The sequence below is a fragment of the Bubalus kerabau genome, chromosome 5, assembly GCF_029407905.1.
Source record: "Bubalus kerabau isolate K-KA32 ecotype Philippines breed swamp buffalo chromosome 5, PCC_UOA_SB_1v2, whole genome shotgun sequence".
Taxonomy (NCBI): domain Eukaryota; kingdom Metazoa; phylum Chordata; class Mammalia; order Artiodactyla; family Bovidae; genus Bubalus; species Bubalus kerabau.
Window position 1 is genome coordinate 96,135,045 of NC_073628.1, and position 15,456 is coordinate 96,150,500.

General features: G+C 41.3%; 1 protein-coding gene and 1 non-coding gene across 6 annotated transcripts in view; one reads left to right on the forward strand and one right to left on the reverse strand.

The window, feature by feature from the left end:
• Nucleotides 1-15,456, reverse strand: part of VPS13D (vacuolar protein sorting 13 homolog D) — a 274,396-nt gene that overhangs the window by 203,579 nt on the left and 55,361 nt on the right. For all 5 annotated transcript variants that reach the window (XM_055582270.1, XM_055582274.1, XM_055582272.1 and 2 more), the window contains 3 exons: nucleotides 13,338-13,520; nucleotides 7,511-7,733; nucleotides 2,527-2,737 (listed from right to left, as the gene is read on the reverse strand). In XM_055582270.1, coding sequence (XP_055438245.1) covers nucleotides 2,527-2,737; nucleotides 7,511-7,733; nucleotides 13,338-13,520 — 617 coding nt within the window. The remainder of the gene's footprint in view (nucleotides 1-2,526; nucleotides 2,738-7,510; nucleotides 7,734-13,337; nucleotides 13,521-15,456) is intronic.
• TRNAG-CCC (transfer RNA glycine (anticodon CCC)) lies at nucleotides 735-807 on the forward strand. Its single transcript has one exon. It is a non-coding gene; the product is annotated as a tRNA-Gly (tRNA).

The window sequence follows — 15,456 nt, forward strand, 5'->3', positions numbered from 1 at the left end:
TCACGAACATTGACACAGCTCACATCCAAATATAAGTGCTAACATGTACTCACCTCCCTTACCAACCAATTAATTTTTAACCTTCAATGACAAAAATGTCATGAGTCCAAGTGAAGCAAGTTAGTACAACTGAGTGTCATCTTTCAGCTACAAAAGGCCATTTTTCTCCCCAAATATACATTTATAAAGTCCCCAAATCTGAGCTAACTAATTGATGAATAAAGAAAAATTTCATAAGACTCAGAAATAACTTACACATTATAGTTAGGAGAGCAATTAAAAAGAAAAAAAGACCAAAGGAAAAGATACAGATACAGAGAACAGAGGAGTGGTACAAAAATAGGTGAAGGGGATTAAAAGGTACAAACCTCCAGCCATAAAATAAACAAGCCATGGGGATATACTATACAGCATGAACAATATGGCCAACGATAACTGCAATGACTTTGTGTGGAAACAGATGGTTACGAGGCTCATAGCAGAGATCATTTCATAATGTGTGCAAATGTCAGATTACCACATAGCTGAGACTAACACATTATTGTACAAGTATATTTTAATAAAAAAGAAAAAATGACAAGCTCTTTATCCATTTAGTGGTAACAAAAGAAAGGAACCAGTGTTTCATAACGAGCCAAGATGGGACACTAGGATAAAACCTGACTCAGTCACTCATTTCAAGCTGAGATGGGCAGGCAGGAATGATGTTGAAAATGCCCATGTCAGGGAGGTCTTCCCTAGTGGTCCAGTGGCTAAGACTCTGCACTCCCAATGCAGGGGGCCCAGGTTCGATCCCTGCTCAGGGAACTAGATCCTGCCTGCCGCAACTAAAGATCCCTCATACCACAAAGACCTCAGCGCAGCCAAAAAATAATCTTAAAAAAAAAAAAAAAAATGCCCGGAGAAGGGGGAATATACTTCATCCCAACACTGAAGAGCTTTTTCTCTACCCTCCTAAAGGTGAATCATGGATCCTACAGATGCTATGCTCCAAGTATATAAAGCAGAGGGCCAGGATTTGCAGTTGAAGAGAAATATTAAAAACTACTTTGTCTATGGAGAAAAACCTTCATACAACCAGGTGAAAAAAGACCAGTCATGCAATTAACAAGGAAAAGCTGGAAAGGATTACCAAGAACCCCCTGGGTTGCCAGGTCCAGGGCAGGAGAAGCTGATCAGATACCCTGTGTTTAGTCATCCCCTTCTATCTGGGCTAACAGGGCATAATTACCCGCACATAAACACTGATGGAAGTGGGTGAAGTTTAGATAAGCAGAGCAGTAAAGCACATTTTTTTTTTTTTTTGGAAAGCATTACTTGAAAAGAAAACAAAATGTTCAATTTCTAAATAATGAAGCTCCTCTTAAGACGTCTAAGCCAGTAAAATCAAATACAGCCCATGCCAACCATAACTGAACACCAGCCAGAGAGCACTTGAATAACAAGTAAGAATGAAACACAAAAATCCCAGTGAGAGTGGCTATGCTGTATCATTAATCCAGAGAGAAACAAAACAGTGACACTAAATGATTTGCCCAAACCGATGAACTGCAAAGGGAGTGGCCCAAGAGGGATTAAAATCACACTCTGGAAAAGTAGTGACACTGTTTTTTAAAATGCTGCAAATGAAAATCATTTGCTTTCATTACTTCACAGCCACACCTCATCTCTCCCTGAGGTTAAGATCTGAGTGTTGCTGCTTTCTCCAAAATTAATGCCCTAAACTGAACAGGCATCACACACTGTAACCAGCAGTCCCAGTCCACTGCTGGGGCCAGGGGAGCGTAAGCACTACCAGAGGAACTTGTTAATATGCATCTGAGGCTTTGCCCTGAGAGTCAGCTTCTGCTGGTCTCAGATGGGGTCTGAGTGCATTCCTTTTCAGTAAGTTTCCCAGTCAGATATAGAACTAACTGAGGCCATGCTCCAAACTACAGAAATTAGGCATCCTGTGCTTTGAAGCCAATTAAGAAGGAAATTACAGTCAGTTCAATGGTCTTTATGGAGCACTTTCAGATGGCTAATTGGAGTAAAATGGGCAAAACAGCATCTAAACAGTTACTCTGATTCAGTGGAGCTCCAGGGTAAATATCAATAGCAGGTCCAGAATCTATTGCATTTGAAACACAGAATCCGAATGTCACTTCTTCCAAATACTTCTTCCGTGCCATCACTACCTCCCTTCTGCCATCGAAATCCATGCTAAATTCAGGTCCCTTACTCTTTGTTTCTAAGGCACCTACTGTCATCCTACAATACAGTTTAAAATTTAATCAAACACAAAATTAGAATCATATACTTAACTTCCTATATCCCTCAACAAAATGCAAGCTCCATAAAGGGAGAAGTTTTTTCTTTCATGATAGGAGCCCTCATGTCTAGCAGATGGTAGGGACTCAACATATATTTGTTACATACATGAAAATGTAAGTGAATACCCATGCCCTTCCAGACCTAACAGCACTGATTTCCAAGCTATCACAGTTCTACTTACAATAGATAGTGATTTGAAAATAAACCACTCACTTGTCCAAATTCCTTTCCACCTGCAATTTCAGCCTACAGGGCTCGGTCAAGAGGCTTCCTCCTGTCTGTCGCACGAAATAGGAGGGGAAGATCAGGTCTCCGCTGCTGTCTTCTGAGACCCTGGAATACTCTCGTGGGTGTCTCTCTGCAGCAAAGATGTCCATGTCTTGGAGATCGACAACAATGCAATCCAGCAGACACACGTGGTCTTCTACATGGAACCAAGGAAAGGGAGACAATGAGGAAGATGGGACTCAGAAGGGGCTGGTCCAGAAAAAAACTAAATAGCCCCGAAATGTTCTTTCTGTCTTTGGAAAATGTTTAGATCAGTCTCCACTCTGGCACCAAGACCTCCCTCCTCAACTCTCCATGTGCTGGACATTGCCTACCTGCCCCTCGCACACAGGCACAAACCAGGCCACATCCTCCCAGGGTTTCACTGCTGTCCCGAGACACTGACAGAGGCTAAAGGGCTTATGACCAAAAGGACTTAACATGCATCCCTCCCAAGGAGATCCCACAGGGGTCTTGTGTAGAGATGATGTTACCCAAAGGTTTACAAAATTTTCCACAGCAAAGTGCTTTTTCCAAACAAATATCACACGTAACCATTTCCACTAGCGCCACCTAATCCAAACCACCACCATTCTTGCCTAGACCACCATAAACTCCCCTCCAACATACCCATTCCATTCCAGTCTGCCCTCACAAAACCATTCTGCTCACAAAATACCTCAGTAATCCTTAAAAAAATGACTGAGACCAAAACATTCCCTTCCTTTATATGCTTTGATGACTGAGTTTAATCCACAGTTCTTTCTGTGAAACTCTCCTAAATCCCTTGAAAGCCCTGCATAAAAAGCCCACTGCCTACTTTTCCAACCTCATCTCAACCCATTCTCCACCTTGCCCATGAAGCTGCCGGCTCACTGGTCTTTGTTTTCCCCCATGTGCCAGGCTCTTCACTGTCTGAAGTCTTGCCCACAGCATCACCCTCCTCTCTCCCTCTCTGTTCTTTCCCTCTTACCACTCTGTCTTTCCCATGACATTTATCTTCAGTTCAGTTCAGTCACTCAGTCACGTCCAACTCTTTGCGACTCCATGAACCACAGCACGCCAGGCCTCCCTGTCCATCACTAACTCCCGGAGTCCACCCAAACCTATGTCCATTGACTCGGTGATGCCATCCAACCATCTCATCCTCGGTGGTTCCCTTCTCCTCCTGCCCTCAATCTTTCCCAGCATCAGGGTCTTTTCAAATGAGTCAGCTCTTCGCATCAGATGGCCAAAGTATTGGAGTTTCAGCTTTAGTATCAGTCCTTCCAATGAACACCCAGGACTGATCTCCTTTAGGATGGACTGGTTGGATCTCCTTGCAATCCAAGGAACTCTCAAGAGTCTTCTCCAACACCACACTTCAAAAGCATCAATTCTTCGGCACTCAGCTTTCTTTATAGTCCAATTCTCACATCCATACGTGACCAATGGAAAAACCATAGCCTTGACTAGACTGACCTTTGTTGACAAAGTAATGGCTCTGCTTTTAATTTATCTTAATCTGTCCTTATTTAGATGCTTATTGGCTTTCTCATATCATTCACAAGGTGGCAGGAACTATGTCTAATAGCTTGTTACTATATAGGAGAACAAAACCCTGAACACCTAGATTAGGCAGGCACTAATTAAATTAGCTCTTGCCTCATTATTGTATGGATAAATAAGTGAAAGAGACAAAAGTAGAACTGATCTCATAGAAGGGGATAAGGGACAGGAACAAAGGGCTTCATAATTCCCAAGGGTTGTCATGGAATCCTAGGGATATAGAAGCAATATGAAAACCACTGCCTTAACCCCATCTTAATCACAGACAGAATTCCAGAAACAAACAGCTATTTGGGAGGTAAAATATGGTCAGGAAAGAGATATTTCTATAAAACACCCCAGTAAGAACCTACAATATAGCTAAGGGAACTCTACTCAGTGCTCTGTGGTGACCTAAATGGGAGAGAAATCCAAGAGAGAGGGGATATATGTATACATAGAGCTGATTCACTCTGATGTACAGTGGAAACTAATACAACATTGTAAAGCAACTATACTCCAATAGAAATTAATTTTAAAAAAAATTCCAAATCACTTCCTAATAGGCTTCCAAATATATGTACTATTGTTGTTCAGTCGCTAAGTCATGTCTGATTCTTTCACGATCCCAAAGACTGTAGCCTGCCAGGCTCCTCTGTCCATGGGATTTCCCAGGCAAGATTACTGGAGTTGGTTGCCATTTCTTTCTCCAGGGGATCTTCCTGACCCAGGGATCTAACCCACGTCTCTTGCATTGCAGGTGGATTCTTTACTGCTGGCCCATGTACCTCTGGCCTCAATTCCTAATCATCACTATTATCAGAACAACAACAACAGAAGATTCATGTACTGACTGGCCTTATGTACACACCCAGCTTGCCCCACCCCCCTACCCCATGCTGTGAGTGTCCATTATGTATATAGATTGGTTGGTGATATCATGCAGGTTAAGACTTCAGGCTCTGGAGATAGACTGCCTAGATTCATAGTACCATTTACCACGTACATTGACATGACTATGGGCAAGTTACTCAATCTCTCTGGGTCTCTTGGTTACCGGTTCAAAAATTCTGGGTCTCTTTGTCTATAACACAGGGATAAAAATAAAACCCTATAGGAGTATCATGAGGATAAACTGCAAACATTTATGAAAAAATGTGCCACGATGTCTGGCATGTAGTAAATGTTCAATACCCAGTCTTCTGATGAGGATTACAATAATCTCCTTGAATCATCAATGTAACCATAAACCCCTTTGCTGTCTTCTCTGGGACAACAAGGTACCACAAGGGATTAACCGTTCTTTATATCCATCCAACATATCCCTCAGTTAGCATCCCACATCTCTCAAAGTTCAACCACACTGGACTGACTTCACCAGTGGATTCTGGTGGTAAATCATATTCTGCTTCCCAAACTCCTTGGAGCAACACCTCACTTATCCAATCCACACTGTCTGGAAAAACCAAAAGGTCAAAATCAAGACTCTCATCTGGAATGGCTAACTGTCAAATTCAAGAGAGGCACACCAATAACTGGGTGGTTCATGTCTTTCAAAAATTGCTACTTATGGTATTTCTGCTGTTACCTATTTTTCAGGATTTTTATTTCTCCAGAATTAACCAGTGACTTGAAGGGATAGTGTCTAAAAGGTCACTCGCAAGGATGTGCCTAAGGATGCAGGAATTACTCTAGGTATACTAACACCATCTGGTGGCAACTATCTTGACAAGCCCTTAGAGACTACCTGAATCTATTTATATTGCATTTTACTATTTGGTTTGTTCTTAAACTCATTTTTTTTTAATTTATTTATTTGGCTGTGTCGAGTCTTAGCTGCATGCAGGATCTTCACTGCATCACACAGAATCTTTCGTTGCATCAAGTGAGAGCTTTAATTGCTGATCCAGGTCTGTCTCATTGTGGTGCATGGGCTCCAAAGCCTATGGGCTAAGTACCTGCATGTGGGCTTAGTTGATTCCAGGCATGTGGGATCTTAGTTCCCTGTCCAGGGATCAAACCCACATCCCCTGCATTGCAAGGAAGATTCTTAACCACTGGCCCATCAGGGAAGTCCCTATATTTTACTAATTTAATCTTACATCTACTTCTGCTTCATTGATTATGCTAAAGCCTTTGACTGAGTAGTTCACAACAAACTGGAAAATTCTTAAAGAGATGGGAATACCAGACCACCTTACCGGCCTCCTGAGAAACCTGTATGCAGGTCAAGAAGCAACAGTTAGAACCAGACATGGAATAACAGACTGGTTCAAAATTGGAAAAGGAGTACATCAAGGCTATATATTGACACCCTGCTTATAACTTGTACGCAGAGTACATCATGTGAAATGCCAGACTGGATAAAGCACAAGCTAGAATCAAGATTGCCGGGAGAAACATCAATCACCTCAGATATGCAGATGACACCATACTTATGGCAAAAAGCAAAGAGAAACTAAAGAGCTTCTTGATGAAGGTGAAAGAGGAGAGTGAAAAAGCGGGCTTAAAACTCAACATTCAAAAAACAAAGATCTTGGCATCCGGTCCCACCACTTCATGGCAAATAGATGGGGAAACATTGGAAACAGTGACAGATTTTATTTTCTTGGACTCCAAAATCATTGCAGATGGTGACTGCAGCCATGAAATTAAAAGATGCTTGCTCCTTGGAAGAAAAGCTATGACCAACCTAGGCAGCATATTGAAAAGCAGAGACATTACTTTGCCTACAGAGGTCCATATAGTCAAAGCTATGGTTTTTCCAGTAGTCATGTACAGATGTGAGAGCTGGCCAATAAAAGAGGCTGAGCACCAAAGAACCGATGCCTTCGAACTGTGGTGCTTCTGGAGAAGACTCTTGAGAGTCCCTTTGAGTGCAAGGAGATCAAACCAGTCAACCTGAAAGGAAATCAACCCTGAATACTCACTGGAAAGACTGATACTGAAGCTGAAGCTCCAATACTTTGGCCACCTGATGTGAAGAGCTGACTCACTGGAAAAGACCCTGATGCTGGGAAAGATTGAAGGCAGGAGGGGAAGGGGATGACAGAGGATAAGATGGTTGGATGGCATCACCAACTCGATGGACATGAGTTTGAGCAAGCTCGGGGAGTTGGTAATGGACAGGGAAGCCTGGCATCCTGCAGTCCACAGGGTCACACAGAGTCAGACATGACTGAGTGACTAAACAACAACAATGCTACTTTAGAAGTCATCCAATCCTAATCTACATCCTAAAACTCTAAAGCCTTCTAAATGAGTATCAGAATCAGATGATTACTAAAGACACGCTACCACTTTGTTAGCATCTACTTGAACGGGATACAGCGCCCCTTAGGATCCCGCAATGGTCTCATGAATTTCTCCTCCTTCCTCATGCAGCTCCTCTCTCCTCCTTTACCTGGACTGCTGGAAGCTCGGCCGACAGAGGGTGTGGCTGGCTGCCCTTGCTGCTTGGTCGAGGTGCTGGGCACAGACTCACTCTTCAAGCTGCCTCGACTCATTCCAGCAGGAGGCATCATGATCAGCCCCTCGGAGTGGGTCCCCTTCAGGTCCTCCATGCTTGTCATTTTCCTCACACTGCGCTTGGGAGTACCAGTTGGGGAAGATGAAGGCACAGACTCCTGGGAGGAAAGAAAAGAAAACTAGCAGCAGGAATGGGGGTGGTAACTCTATCTACTATCCTGGAAGTTCCTTCCCAGTCCTGGACTCTTCAAAGACTCTATGCCACATGGTATTTCCCAAGTACCCCAGATCCCATAAACAAAAGGGCCACAGGGTCATGATTCTTTCTTCCATGTGTAATTCTCTGCAGAGACATTACATATAATTCAGTACCCGTTGAAAACTCTGCCAATTTTGCAGGAACATATTTTATCTTTTGGGCTTCCCTGGTGGCTCAGAGGTAAAGAATCTGCCTGCCAATGCAGGAGACACAGGTTCGATCCCTGGGTTGGGAAGACCCTGGAGAAGGAAATGGCAACCCACTCTAGTCTTCTTGCCTGGAAAATCGCACAGACAGAGGAGCCTGGCAGGCTACAAACCATGGGGTTGCAAAGTGTCAGCAACAACTTGGCAACTGGAACATGTTATCTTTTGGCTTAAGAGTAAATGTCAAGATACTAATTACTGGTGGTTTAATCTAGGTCAATACAACAAAGGCAAATTTCTCAGCCATACAATATACTGATGATTTGCTGGAGGGGAAGGACTCTTTTTTCCTAAGAAAATGCATCTAACAGCAATATGGAATGAAGCCCCTCTAATGTGTTTGTACATTCTAGAAGTCTCCCCTCTCAGGTTTACATTTCTCATCTAAGTAACTGTAAATGGAAAACACAGGCAAGCCATTCCTATCATGTTTCTGTTCAAGGGCATAAAAATTAAGGGCAAATACAGAATAAAATTAATTCTGTAACTCTACTGAAAATATCACATGCTTTTCTTACATATCTAGTACCTTCAGTTAATTGCTAACAGAGCAAATCTTTTTCACCAGAATGGTTCAATAACTGACATTTAAACTTTGCATGGTTCCTTCCCTCAAGACTCACAGCTACATATCCTTATAGTTTCTGCAGCATCAGTTTGTTCTCATCTATCCATTCTCACTAGTAAGCTGGAAGGACAGGAAGACTCCCAAGGACTGCTTTATATGTATATTCCTCTCAGCATTCGAAAGGGAGATGATAGTACTATTCACCTTCATAGTTATCTTGAGTAGTAATTACATGTAACGGTGAAAGAAACCAGTTATTTTTTTGCAATTCCTTTTTGCAAGGCAAATGACTAGCTAAATGCTATCATTTAAGTATTTCAACATTAAAAACCTTCCCTCTTGCTTAGTTTATTTAAATGCCTGAGAGTATTTGTTGCTCTTTCATTTGATTCATCTCTCCATCCTCTCTGAGTTGGTTTAAATAAATCAGTGGCTTGAGGGGATTAACTCAAAGCTTTTGAAATACTTAGTAATTAAGTTTAAGCACAAACTATGGTTGAAAAAAAATGAAAGGAAAAGCATATGCAAAAAATTCAAACCTGCCCTCATTAAGACATGGACTTATGTAAAACAATTCCAAACACACAGGAGTCGTTGAACTCAAAGGCAAATGACCCCTCTGCAAGCTTTGATTCTAGGACTATTTCCTGTTCTTTAACCACTGGAATGCATACTAGACAAACCTCACATGGGCAGATGCATTAAAGAGCAAATGTAAATGCAAAGTGATTTGGGGGAGAAGAAAAGTAATTACTCACTTCACATAGGCCTAGATCGTGGAGCTTAACTGTACATGTGGAGAGGTAAGTTCCACAGATGAATTAATTGGATTAAATACTTTTAACAAGAAACACACTCCAAGCAAACCTTATGGAATTTCACAGAACAACCCACTGGCACATAACAAGATAAAGTCTTTTAGGATTGAAGGAAATAAGGTCATCAAGAAGGAAGGAAGGAAGGAGGGAGGCAGGGAAGAAGGAATTACTTTTAATGATCCTTAAGAAGGATTCCTCTACACAGGTGGAAAGTGATTCGTCAAAGTTGGGGGCAGGGGTGGGGGGTGGTGATAAGCAGGCTTTCCCAAGTAATGAAATATTTTAAAGGATTGATTTTAAAGATTTTCTTTTTTAAGCAAATGAATGGGAGTTGACTGCTGAATCCCATAAGGTTTTTCCGAATAACCAGGAGGCAAAAAAAGCATATTATACCTTGAAGAAAAAGCGATCCTTGTATGTGCTGCCACTTAAAATCAAATCCTCGAAAACGAAATACAGGGAAATTTCTTCATTAAAATGCTACAAACTATGCACTTGTTATTTGGTGTACTTAACAAAACAGAAACCCTTGTGCAAAACTTTCTTGAGATACTTTGGCAATTCTTCTTTAGAAGCTAACTTCAGAGTCAGCTCATAAGCCCATATACAGATATATCTGACACAGAAAAATAAGCCCTTTATCTTTTCAGGAGGGAGAGAGGAAAAAAATGGTATCATTGAACTTGATCACCCATTCTGGCTCTAACGGATCTCTTCCTAAAAACTTGGGCCTCAAAACAACGATTTCCCACAAACAAATATATTTCAAAGAACTAACTAAAGTCTCAGAAGACCGTTTCTGAGGAAGAATTCAGCTCTCCCTAGGGCAGTAGAGGTGGATAAGAGAGGCAAATGCCCTGAGGTCACTGTGAGGACAACAGTCATATGCCAACACCAGCTCTGATACATTTGTTCAATATCCAGTTGCATTAATTATAAGCATCGCACAGTAAAAAAAAAAAAAAAGTAAGAAATTTTAGATGCAGTTATCAATGTTTCTTTTTCTTTGAGGCTCGAGCCAGAAAACAGCAAAATGCCTATGACTCAAATATGAAAAGGGATTTTCCTCATTAACACCAAGGTTACTAGTTCTCTACTAGGCCTACTATGAAAGGTCAATGGTGATTTTGTTTTTTTTACTGTCTTAAAAAATATACATAAGTGGAGGCCTATTCCTCACTCTGGAAAATGAAGGTGAAAGTCACTCAGTTGTGTCCAACTCTTTGTGACCCCATGGACTATACAGTCCATGGAATTCTCCACACCAGAATACTGGAGAGGGTAGCCATTCCCGTCTTCAGGGGATCTTCCCAACCCAGGGATTGAACCCAGGTCTCCAGCATTGCAGGTGGATACTTTACCAGCTAAGCCACCAGGGAAGCCCCATCTGGAAAGAAGGCCTATTATTCCAACAGGAGGGGCTTCCAACAGCAAGGTGAACCAGCAAGTCCTCAACCACCAGCTGTCTGAATGTGGGGCGTGTGGATGAGCAAACCTGGTGCTGCACTTCCGTGTGCATTGCTTATCACTTCTATTCTGTGCTGGTTTCACCCTGTGCTCTGATCGCTAAATCTGGTTTGTCTCAGCAGCTGCAGTGAGATAAGATACGGACAACCTGCCCTCTAACCCACCATCCAAACACCCCTACTCTGGGCCCTGAGCCCAAAGTCATGACACTTGAACATGGTTCCCATGGTTCTCACTGTCTCATCTCCAGTCTCCTCACTCCAGTCATTCCCACTCAATGAATCAAGTATTTTCAGTTCAGGGTGTTTGGGTTAGTAGTAGTGAGTAATTGGATGAGTGAGAAGTAAAACAATGAAGAAAACTATAGAGACAGTCATTTGAAAAGAGTAACACCATTTGAGTCTACACATAAACAACAAATGCAGTCTTCCTGTTACTTTCAACTCAACTTGAGGTCCTTGGCAAAGGCCTGGCAAGACTAGTTCCCTAATCACTCTCTTCCATTTTCTTTTCTTCCTACACCTAAAGAGGCAAATAGCAGCTGCTCAAATCTGTATCTTTTCTGTGAAAAACTCTGGTGTTCTTCCACTGAAGTTATTTTAATGAACTCATTGCCACATTCTTTATAAAATTTCAAAGAACCAGAGTTATCTGGGAAAGGGATACTAAGACAGGAACAACCTTTGTCAGTTTGTTCTCCCCTACCCTACATAAACCAAATCCTAATGCTGGGAGGGGCTTCCCAGGTGGCTCAGCGGTAAAGAATCCACCTGCCAATGCAAGAGACGTGGGTTCGATTCCTGGGTCGGGACGATCTCCTGGAGAAGGAAACGGCAACCCATACCAGTACTCTTGCCTGGGAAAGCCCAAGGACAGAGAAGCCTGGTAGGCTACCGTCCAGGGGGTCACAAAGAGTTGGACATGACTTAGTGACTAAACTACCGCCACCAATGCTGGGAGGTAAAATAATACCACAGTTAAGAGCATGGAGTGCTAAAGGCAGATATACCAAAGTCTAAGTTATGACAAACCTAGACATATTAAACTAGGCATATTAAAAAGCAGAGACATTACTTTGCCTACAGAGGTCCGTATAGTCAAAGCTATGGTTTTTCCAGTAGTCATGTACAGATGTGAGAGTCGGACCATGAACAAGGCTGAATGCCGAAGAATTGATGATTTCAAATTGTGGTGCTGGAGAAGACTTTTAAGAGTCCCTTGGACCGCAAGGAGATCAAACCAGTCAATCCTAAAGGAAATCAACCCTGAATATTCTTGGAAGGACGGATGCTGAAGCTGAAGTTCCAATACTTTGGCCACCTAATGTGAAGAGCCAAATCATTGGAAAAGATCCTGATGCTGGGAAAGATTGAGGGCGGGAAGAGAAGAGGGCAACAGAGGATGAGATATTTGGATAACATCACCGACTCAATGGACATGAGTCTGAGCAAACTCCAGGAGATAGTAAAGGACGGGGAAGCCTGACATGCTGCAGTCCATGGGGTCACAAAGAGTTGGACATGACTTAGTGAATGAACACCACCAAAGCCTGAGGTCCACACTGTACTCTTCACTAGACGTTTAATCTGAAAGAGATTACTTAATTTATCTAAGCCTCAATTTCTTTATAGGGAAAAATGGTGTAAATAATACCTCTCAGCTTGTTAATAAGGACAAGAGGACAAGATGAACAAATACAAAAAGAGTTTAGCATAAGTTGCTGTATACTAGGCATTCAACAAACACTGACTATTTCCATTGCTATTATTGTCAGCTGCCATGGAAACCAGCAGAATTTCATTAAAGCATACACCTAGAACCCAAGAGCATCTCCTCTTAATTCCAGCAATGTTACTCAGTCTCCTCAACTGCAAAAACGGTGGGACCACCTCCAAGGTCCCATCACTGCTAAGTCTATGATTCACAAATGTTTCCCATTTTCATCATTTATTCTCAATGAATTCTAGCTTTTCTAAATGTAAAATGAAAAAAGCAGTCTTCATCCCAATTACCTCCAAACATGTTATAAGAAATAAGTGCTAATGCAGTTTTAAACTGTTAAGAGATACTCCATAAGATTTTATTAAAATATTTTCGAATGGCTTCAGATAAGCCTTGAGCCAAAGTCTCTTGAAAAAAAAGCTACCCAATGTAAAAAGTTGATAAATATAAATTCAGCCTGGGAGGAGAACATTATAAAGATGGTTCTGTTGATTTGTTTGCTAAAGTAAGTTATTACATACAGTTAGTAAAAGTTATAATTTATACTACCTCTATTAAGGGTTAATTGAAATGCTAATAAAATGTCAAAAAAACATATTCTTCAAGCCACGTATACTACAAAAGTACAGTGGTTAGGAATAATCTTATGGTAGCATCTGAATTTTTCGATTGGTATTCCAACGCCAGGTAAACTGAGAAGGGAATGGGTACTGACTGCTCACCTTATCTTGTAAGGTAAAGGTCCCAGGAAAACCAGCAAAGAGAAATTTGTTCTTGACCTTCAACTTTCCCAAATTTGCTACAATCAGATTATTTGATCTGGAACTTTCTGGGATAAGAAGAACAGGAGCACCAGCCTCAATATCCAGGAGAACCCGTGAACAGCGCTGTGCTTGATCTCTCACCTGAAAGAAGGAAAACTGAGTAAGACATTCAGTTCATTCCCTCATTTTACAATCAAATAACCTCAAGTTCCCAAAAGTTCCATGGATTTATAAATCTAAAACAACTAAAATCACACAGAGTATGTTCTATGAACACCAAGGGGTTAAATTAGAAAACAGTAACAAGAAGATAATGGAAAACTCCCAAGTATCTGGAAATTAAACTACACACTTCTAAATAACCCATGGGTCACAGAAGAAATCACAAGGGAAGTTAAAAAAAATACATCTTGACTTTACTGATTAAAAAAACATAGCACATCAAAATTCATGGAATGAATTTTAAAGCACTTAAAAAGGTACTTAAAGACTTCAATGACCCTGAATGGAATATAAGTCCAAAAGGGTAGGGATATATGTATATGTATAGCTGACTCATTTTGCTGTACAGTAGAAACTAACAACATAGTAAAGCAACTGCTGCTGCTGCTGCTGCTGCTAAGTCGCTTCAGTCGTGTCCGACTCTGTGCGACCCCCTAGACGGCAGCCCACCAGGCTCCCCCATCCCTGGGAATCTCCAGGCAAGAACACTGGAGTGGGTTGCCATTTCCTTCTCCAATGCATGAAAGTGAAAAGTGAAAGCGAAGTCGCTCACTCGTGTCTGACTCTTAGCGACCCCATGGACTGCAGCCCACCAGGCTCCTCCATCCATGGGATTTTCCAGGCAAGAGTACTGGAGTGGGGTGCCACTGCCTTCTCCAAGTAAAGCAACTACACTTCAATAAAAATTAACTAAAGAAAAGAAAGAAGGAAAAAAGGGGAGGGTGAAGGTACTTGAAGAAAAATGTTTAGCATTAAATGCTTATTTTATATAAAAGATCTAAAGCTTCCAGCTTAAGAAGCTAGAAAAGCAAAATAAACCTAAGTAAGGAGAAGGAAGAAAATAATAAAGAGCAGAAACTAGTTATTTAGAAAACAGATAAGAGAGAAAAATCAATTGAACATTTATAGAACAGTCTTCCCAACTACCACTTCACATTCTTTACAAGCGCACACATGCTTATTAAGAGTATGCACAGGCCTGACACAGCCCTCAATAAGTTGATTATTTAAAGAGATTAATGAACGTGATAAAACCTCTACCTATACGAATGAAGAAAAAAGGAAGAAAACAAAAATCACCACTACCGGAAGAGTCAGGGACATTGCTACAGAAAACTTAAAAATATTGAGACATGGAAACCTATGAACAAGTTCAGGCCAACAAACTGACAATTCAGATGAAGTAGACAGATTTTTTAAAAACAAACACAAACTATCTACAGCTAACATCATATTAGTTAACATCTGCAGAAGACAATGCTTTCCCTCTAAGATAAAGAATAAAGCATGGATACCCACTCTCACCATTTCTATTCAACACTGTAGCTGAACTCCTAGTCCAAACAAAGGGTATATAGTTTGGGAAGGAAAAAAGAAAACTTTCTTATTCACAGACAACATAATCATCTATGTAGAAAACCCTTAAGAATCTAAAGGAGCTAGAATAAGTAATTGAGGGCTTCCCTGATAGCTCAGTTTGTAAAGAATTTGCCTGCAATACAGGAGACTCCGGTTTGATTGCTGGGTCAGGAAGATATGCTAGAGAAGGGATAGGCTACCCACTCCAGTATTCTTGGGCTTCCCTTGTGGCTCAGCTGGTAAAGAATGTGCCTGCAATGCAGGAGACTTCGGTTCAATCCCTGGATTGGGAACATCCCCTGGAGAAGGGAACAGCTACCCACTCCAGTATTCTGGCCTGGAGAATTCCATGGACTGTATAGCATGGGGTAGCAGAGTCAGACATGACAAGCGACTTTCAATTCACTTCAGAATAAGTAAGTTTAGCAAGATTACAGGATATAAGCTCAATATCTATGTAAACAAAAGCCAATTATATCTCTTAAACTTTCAATAC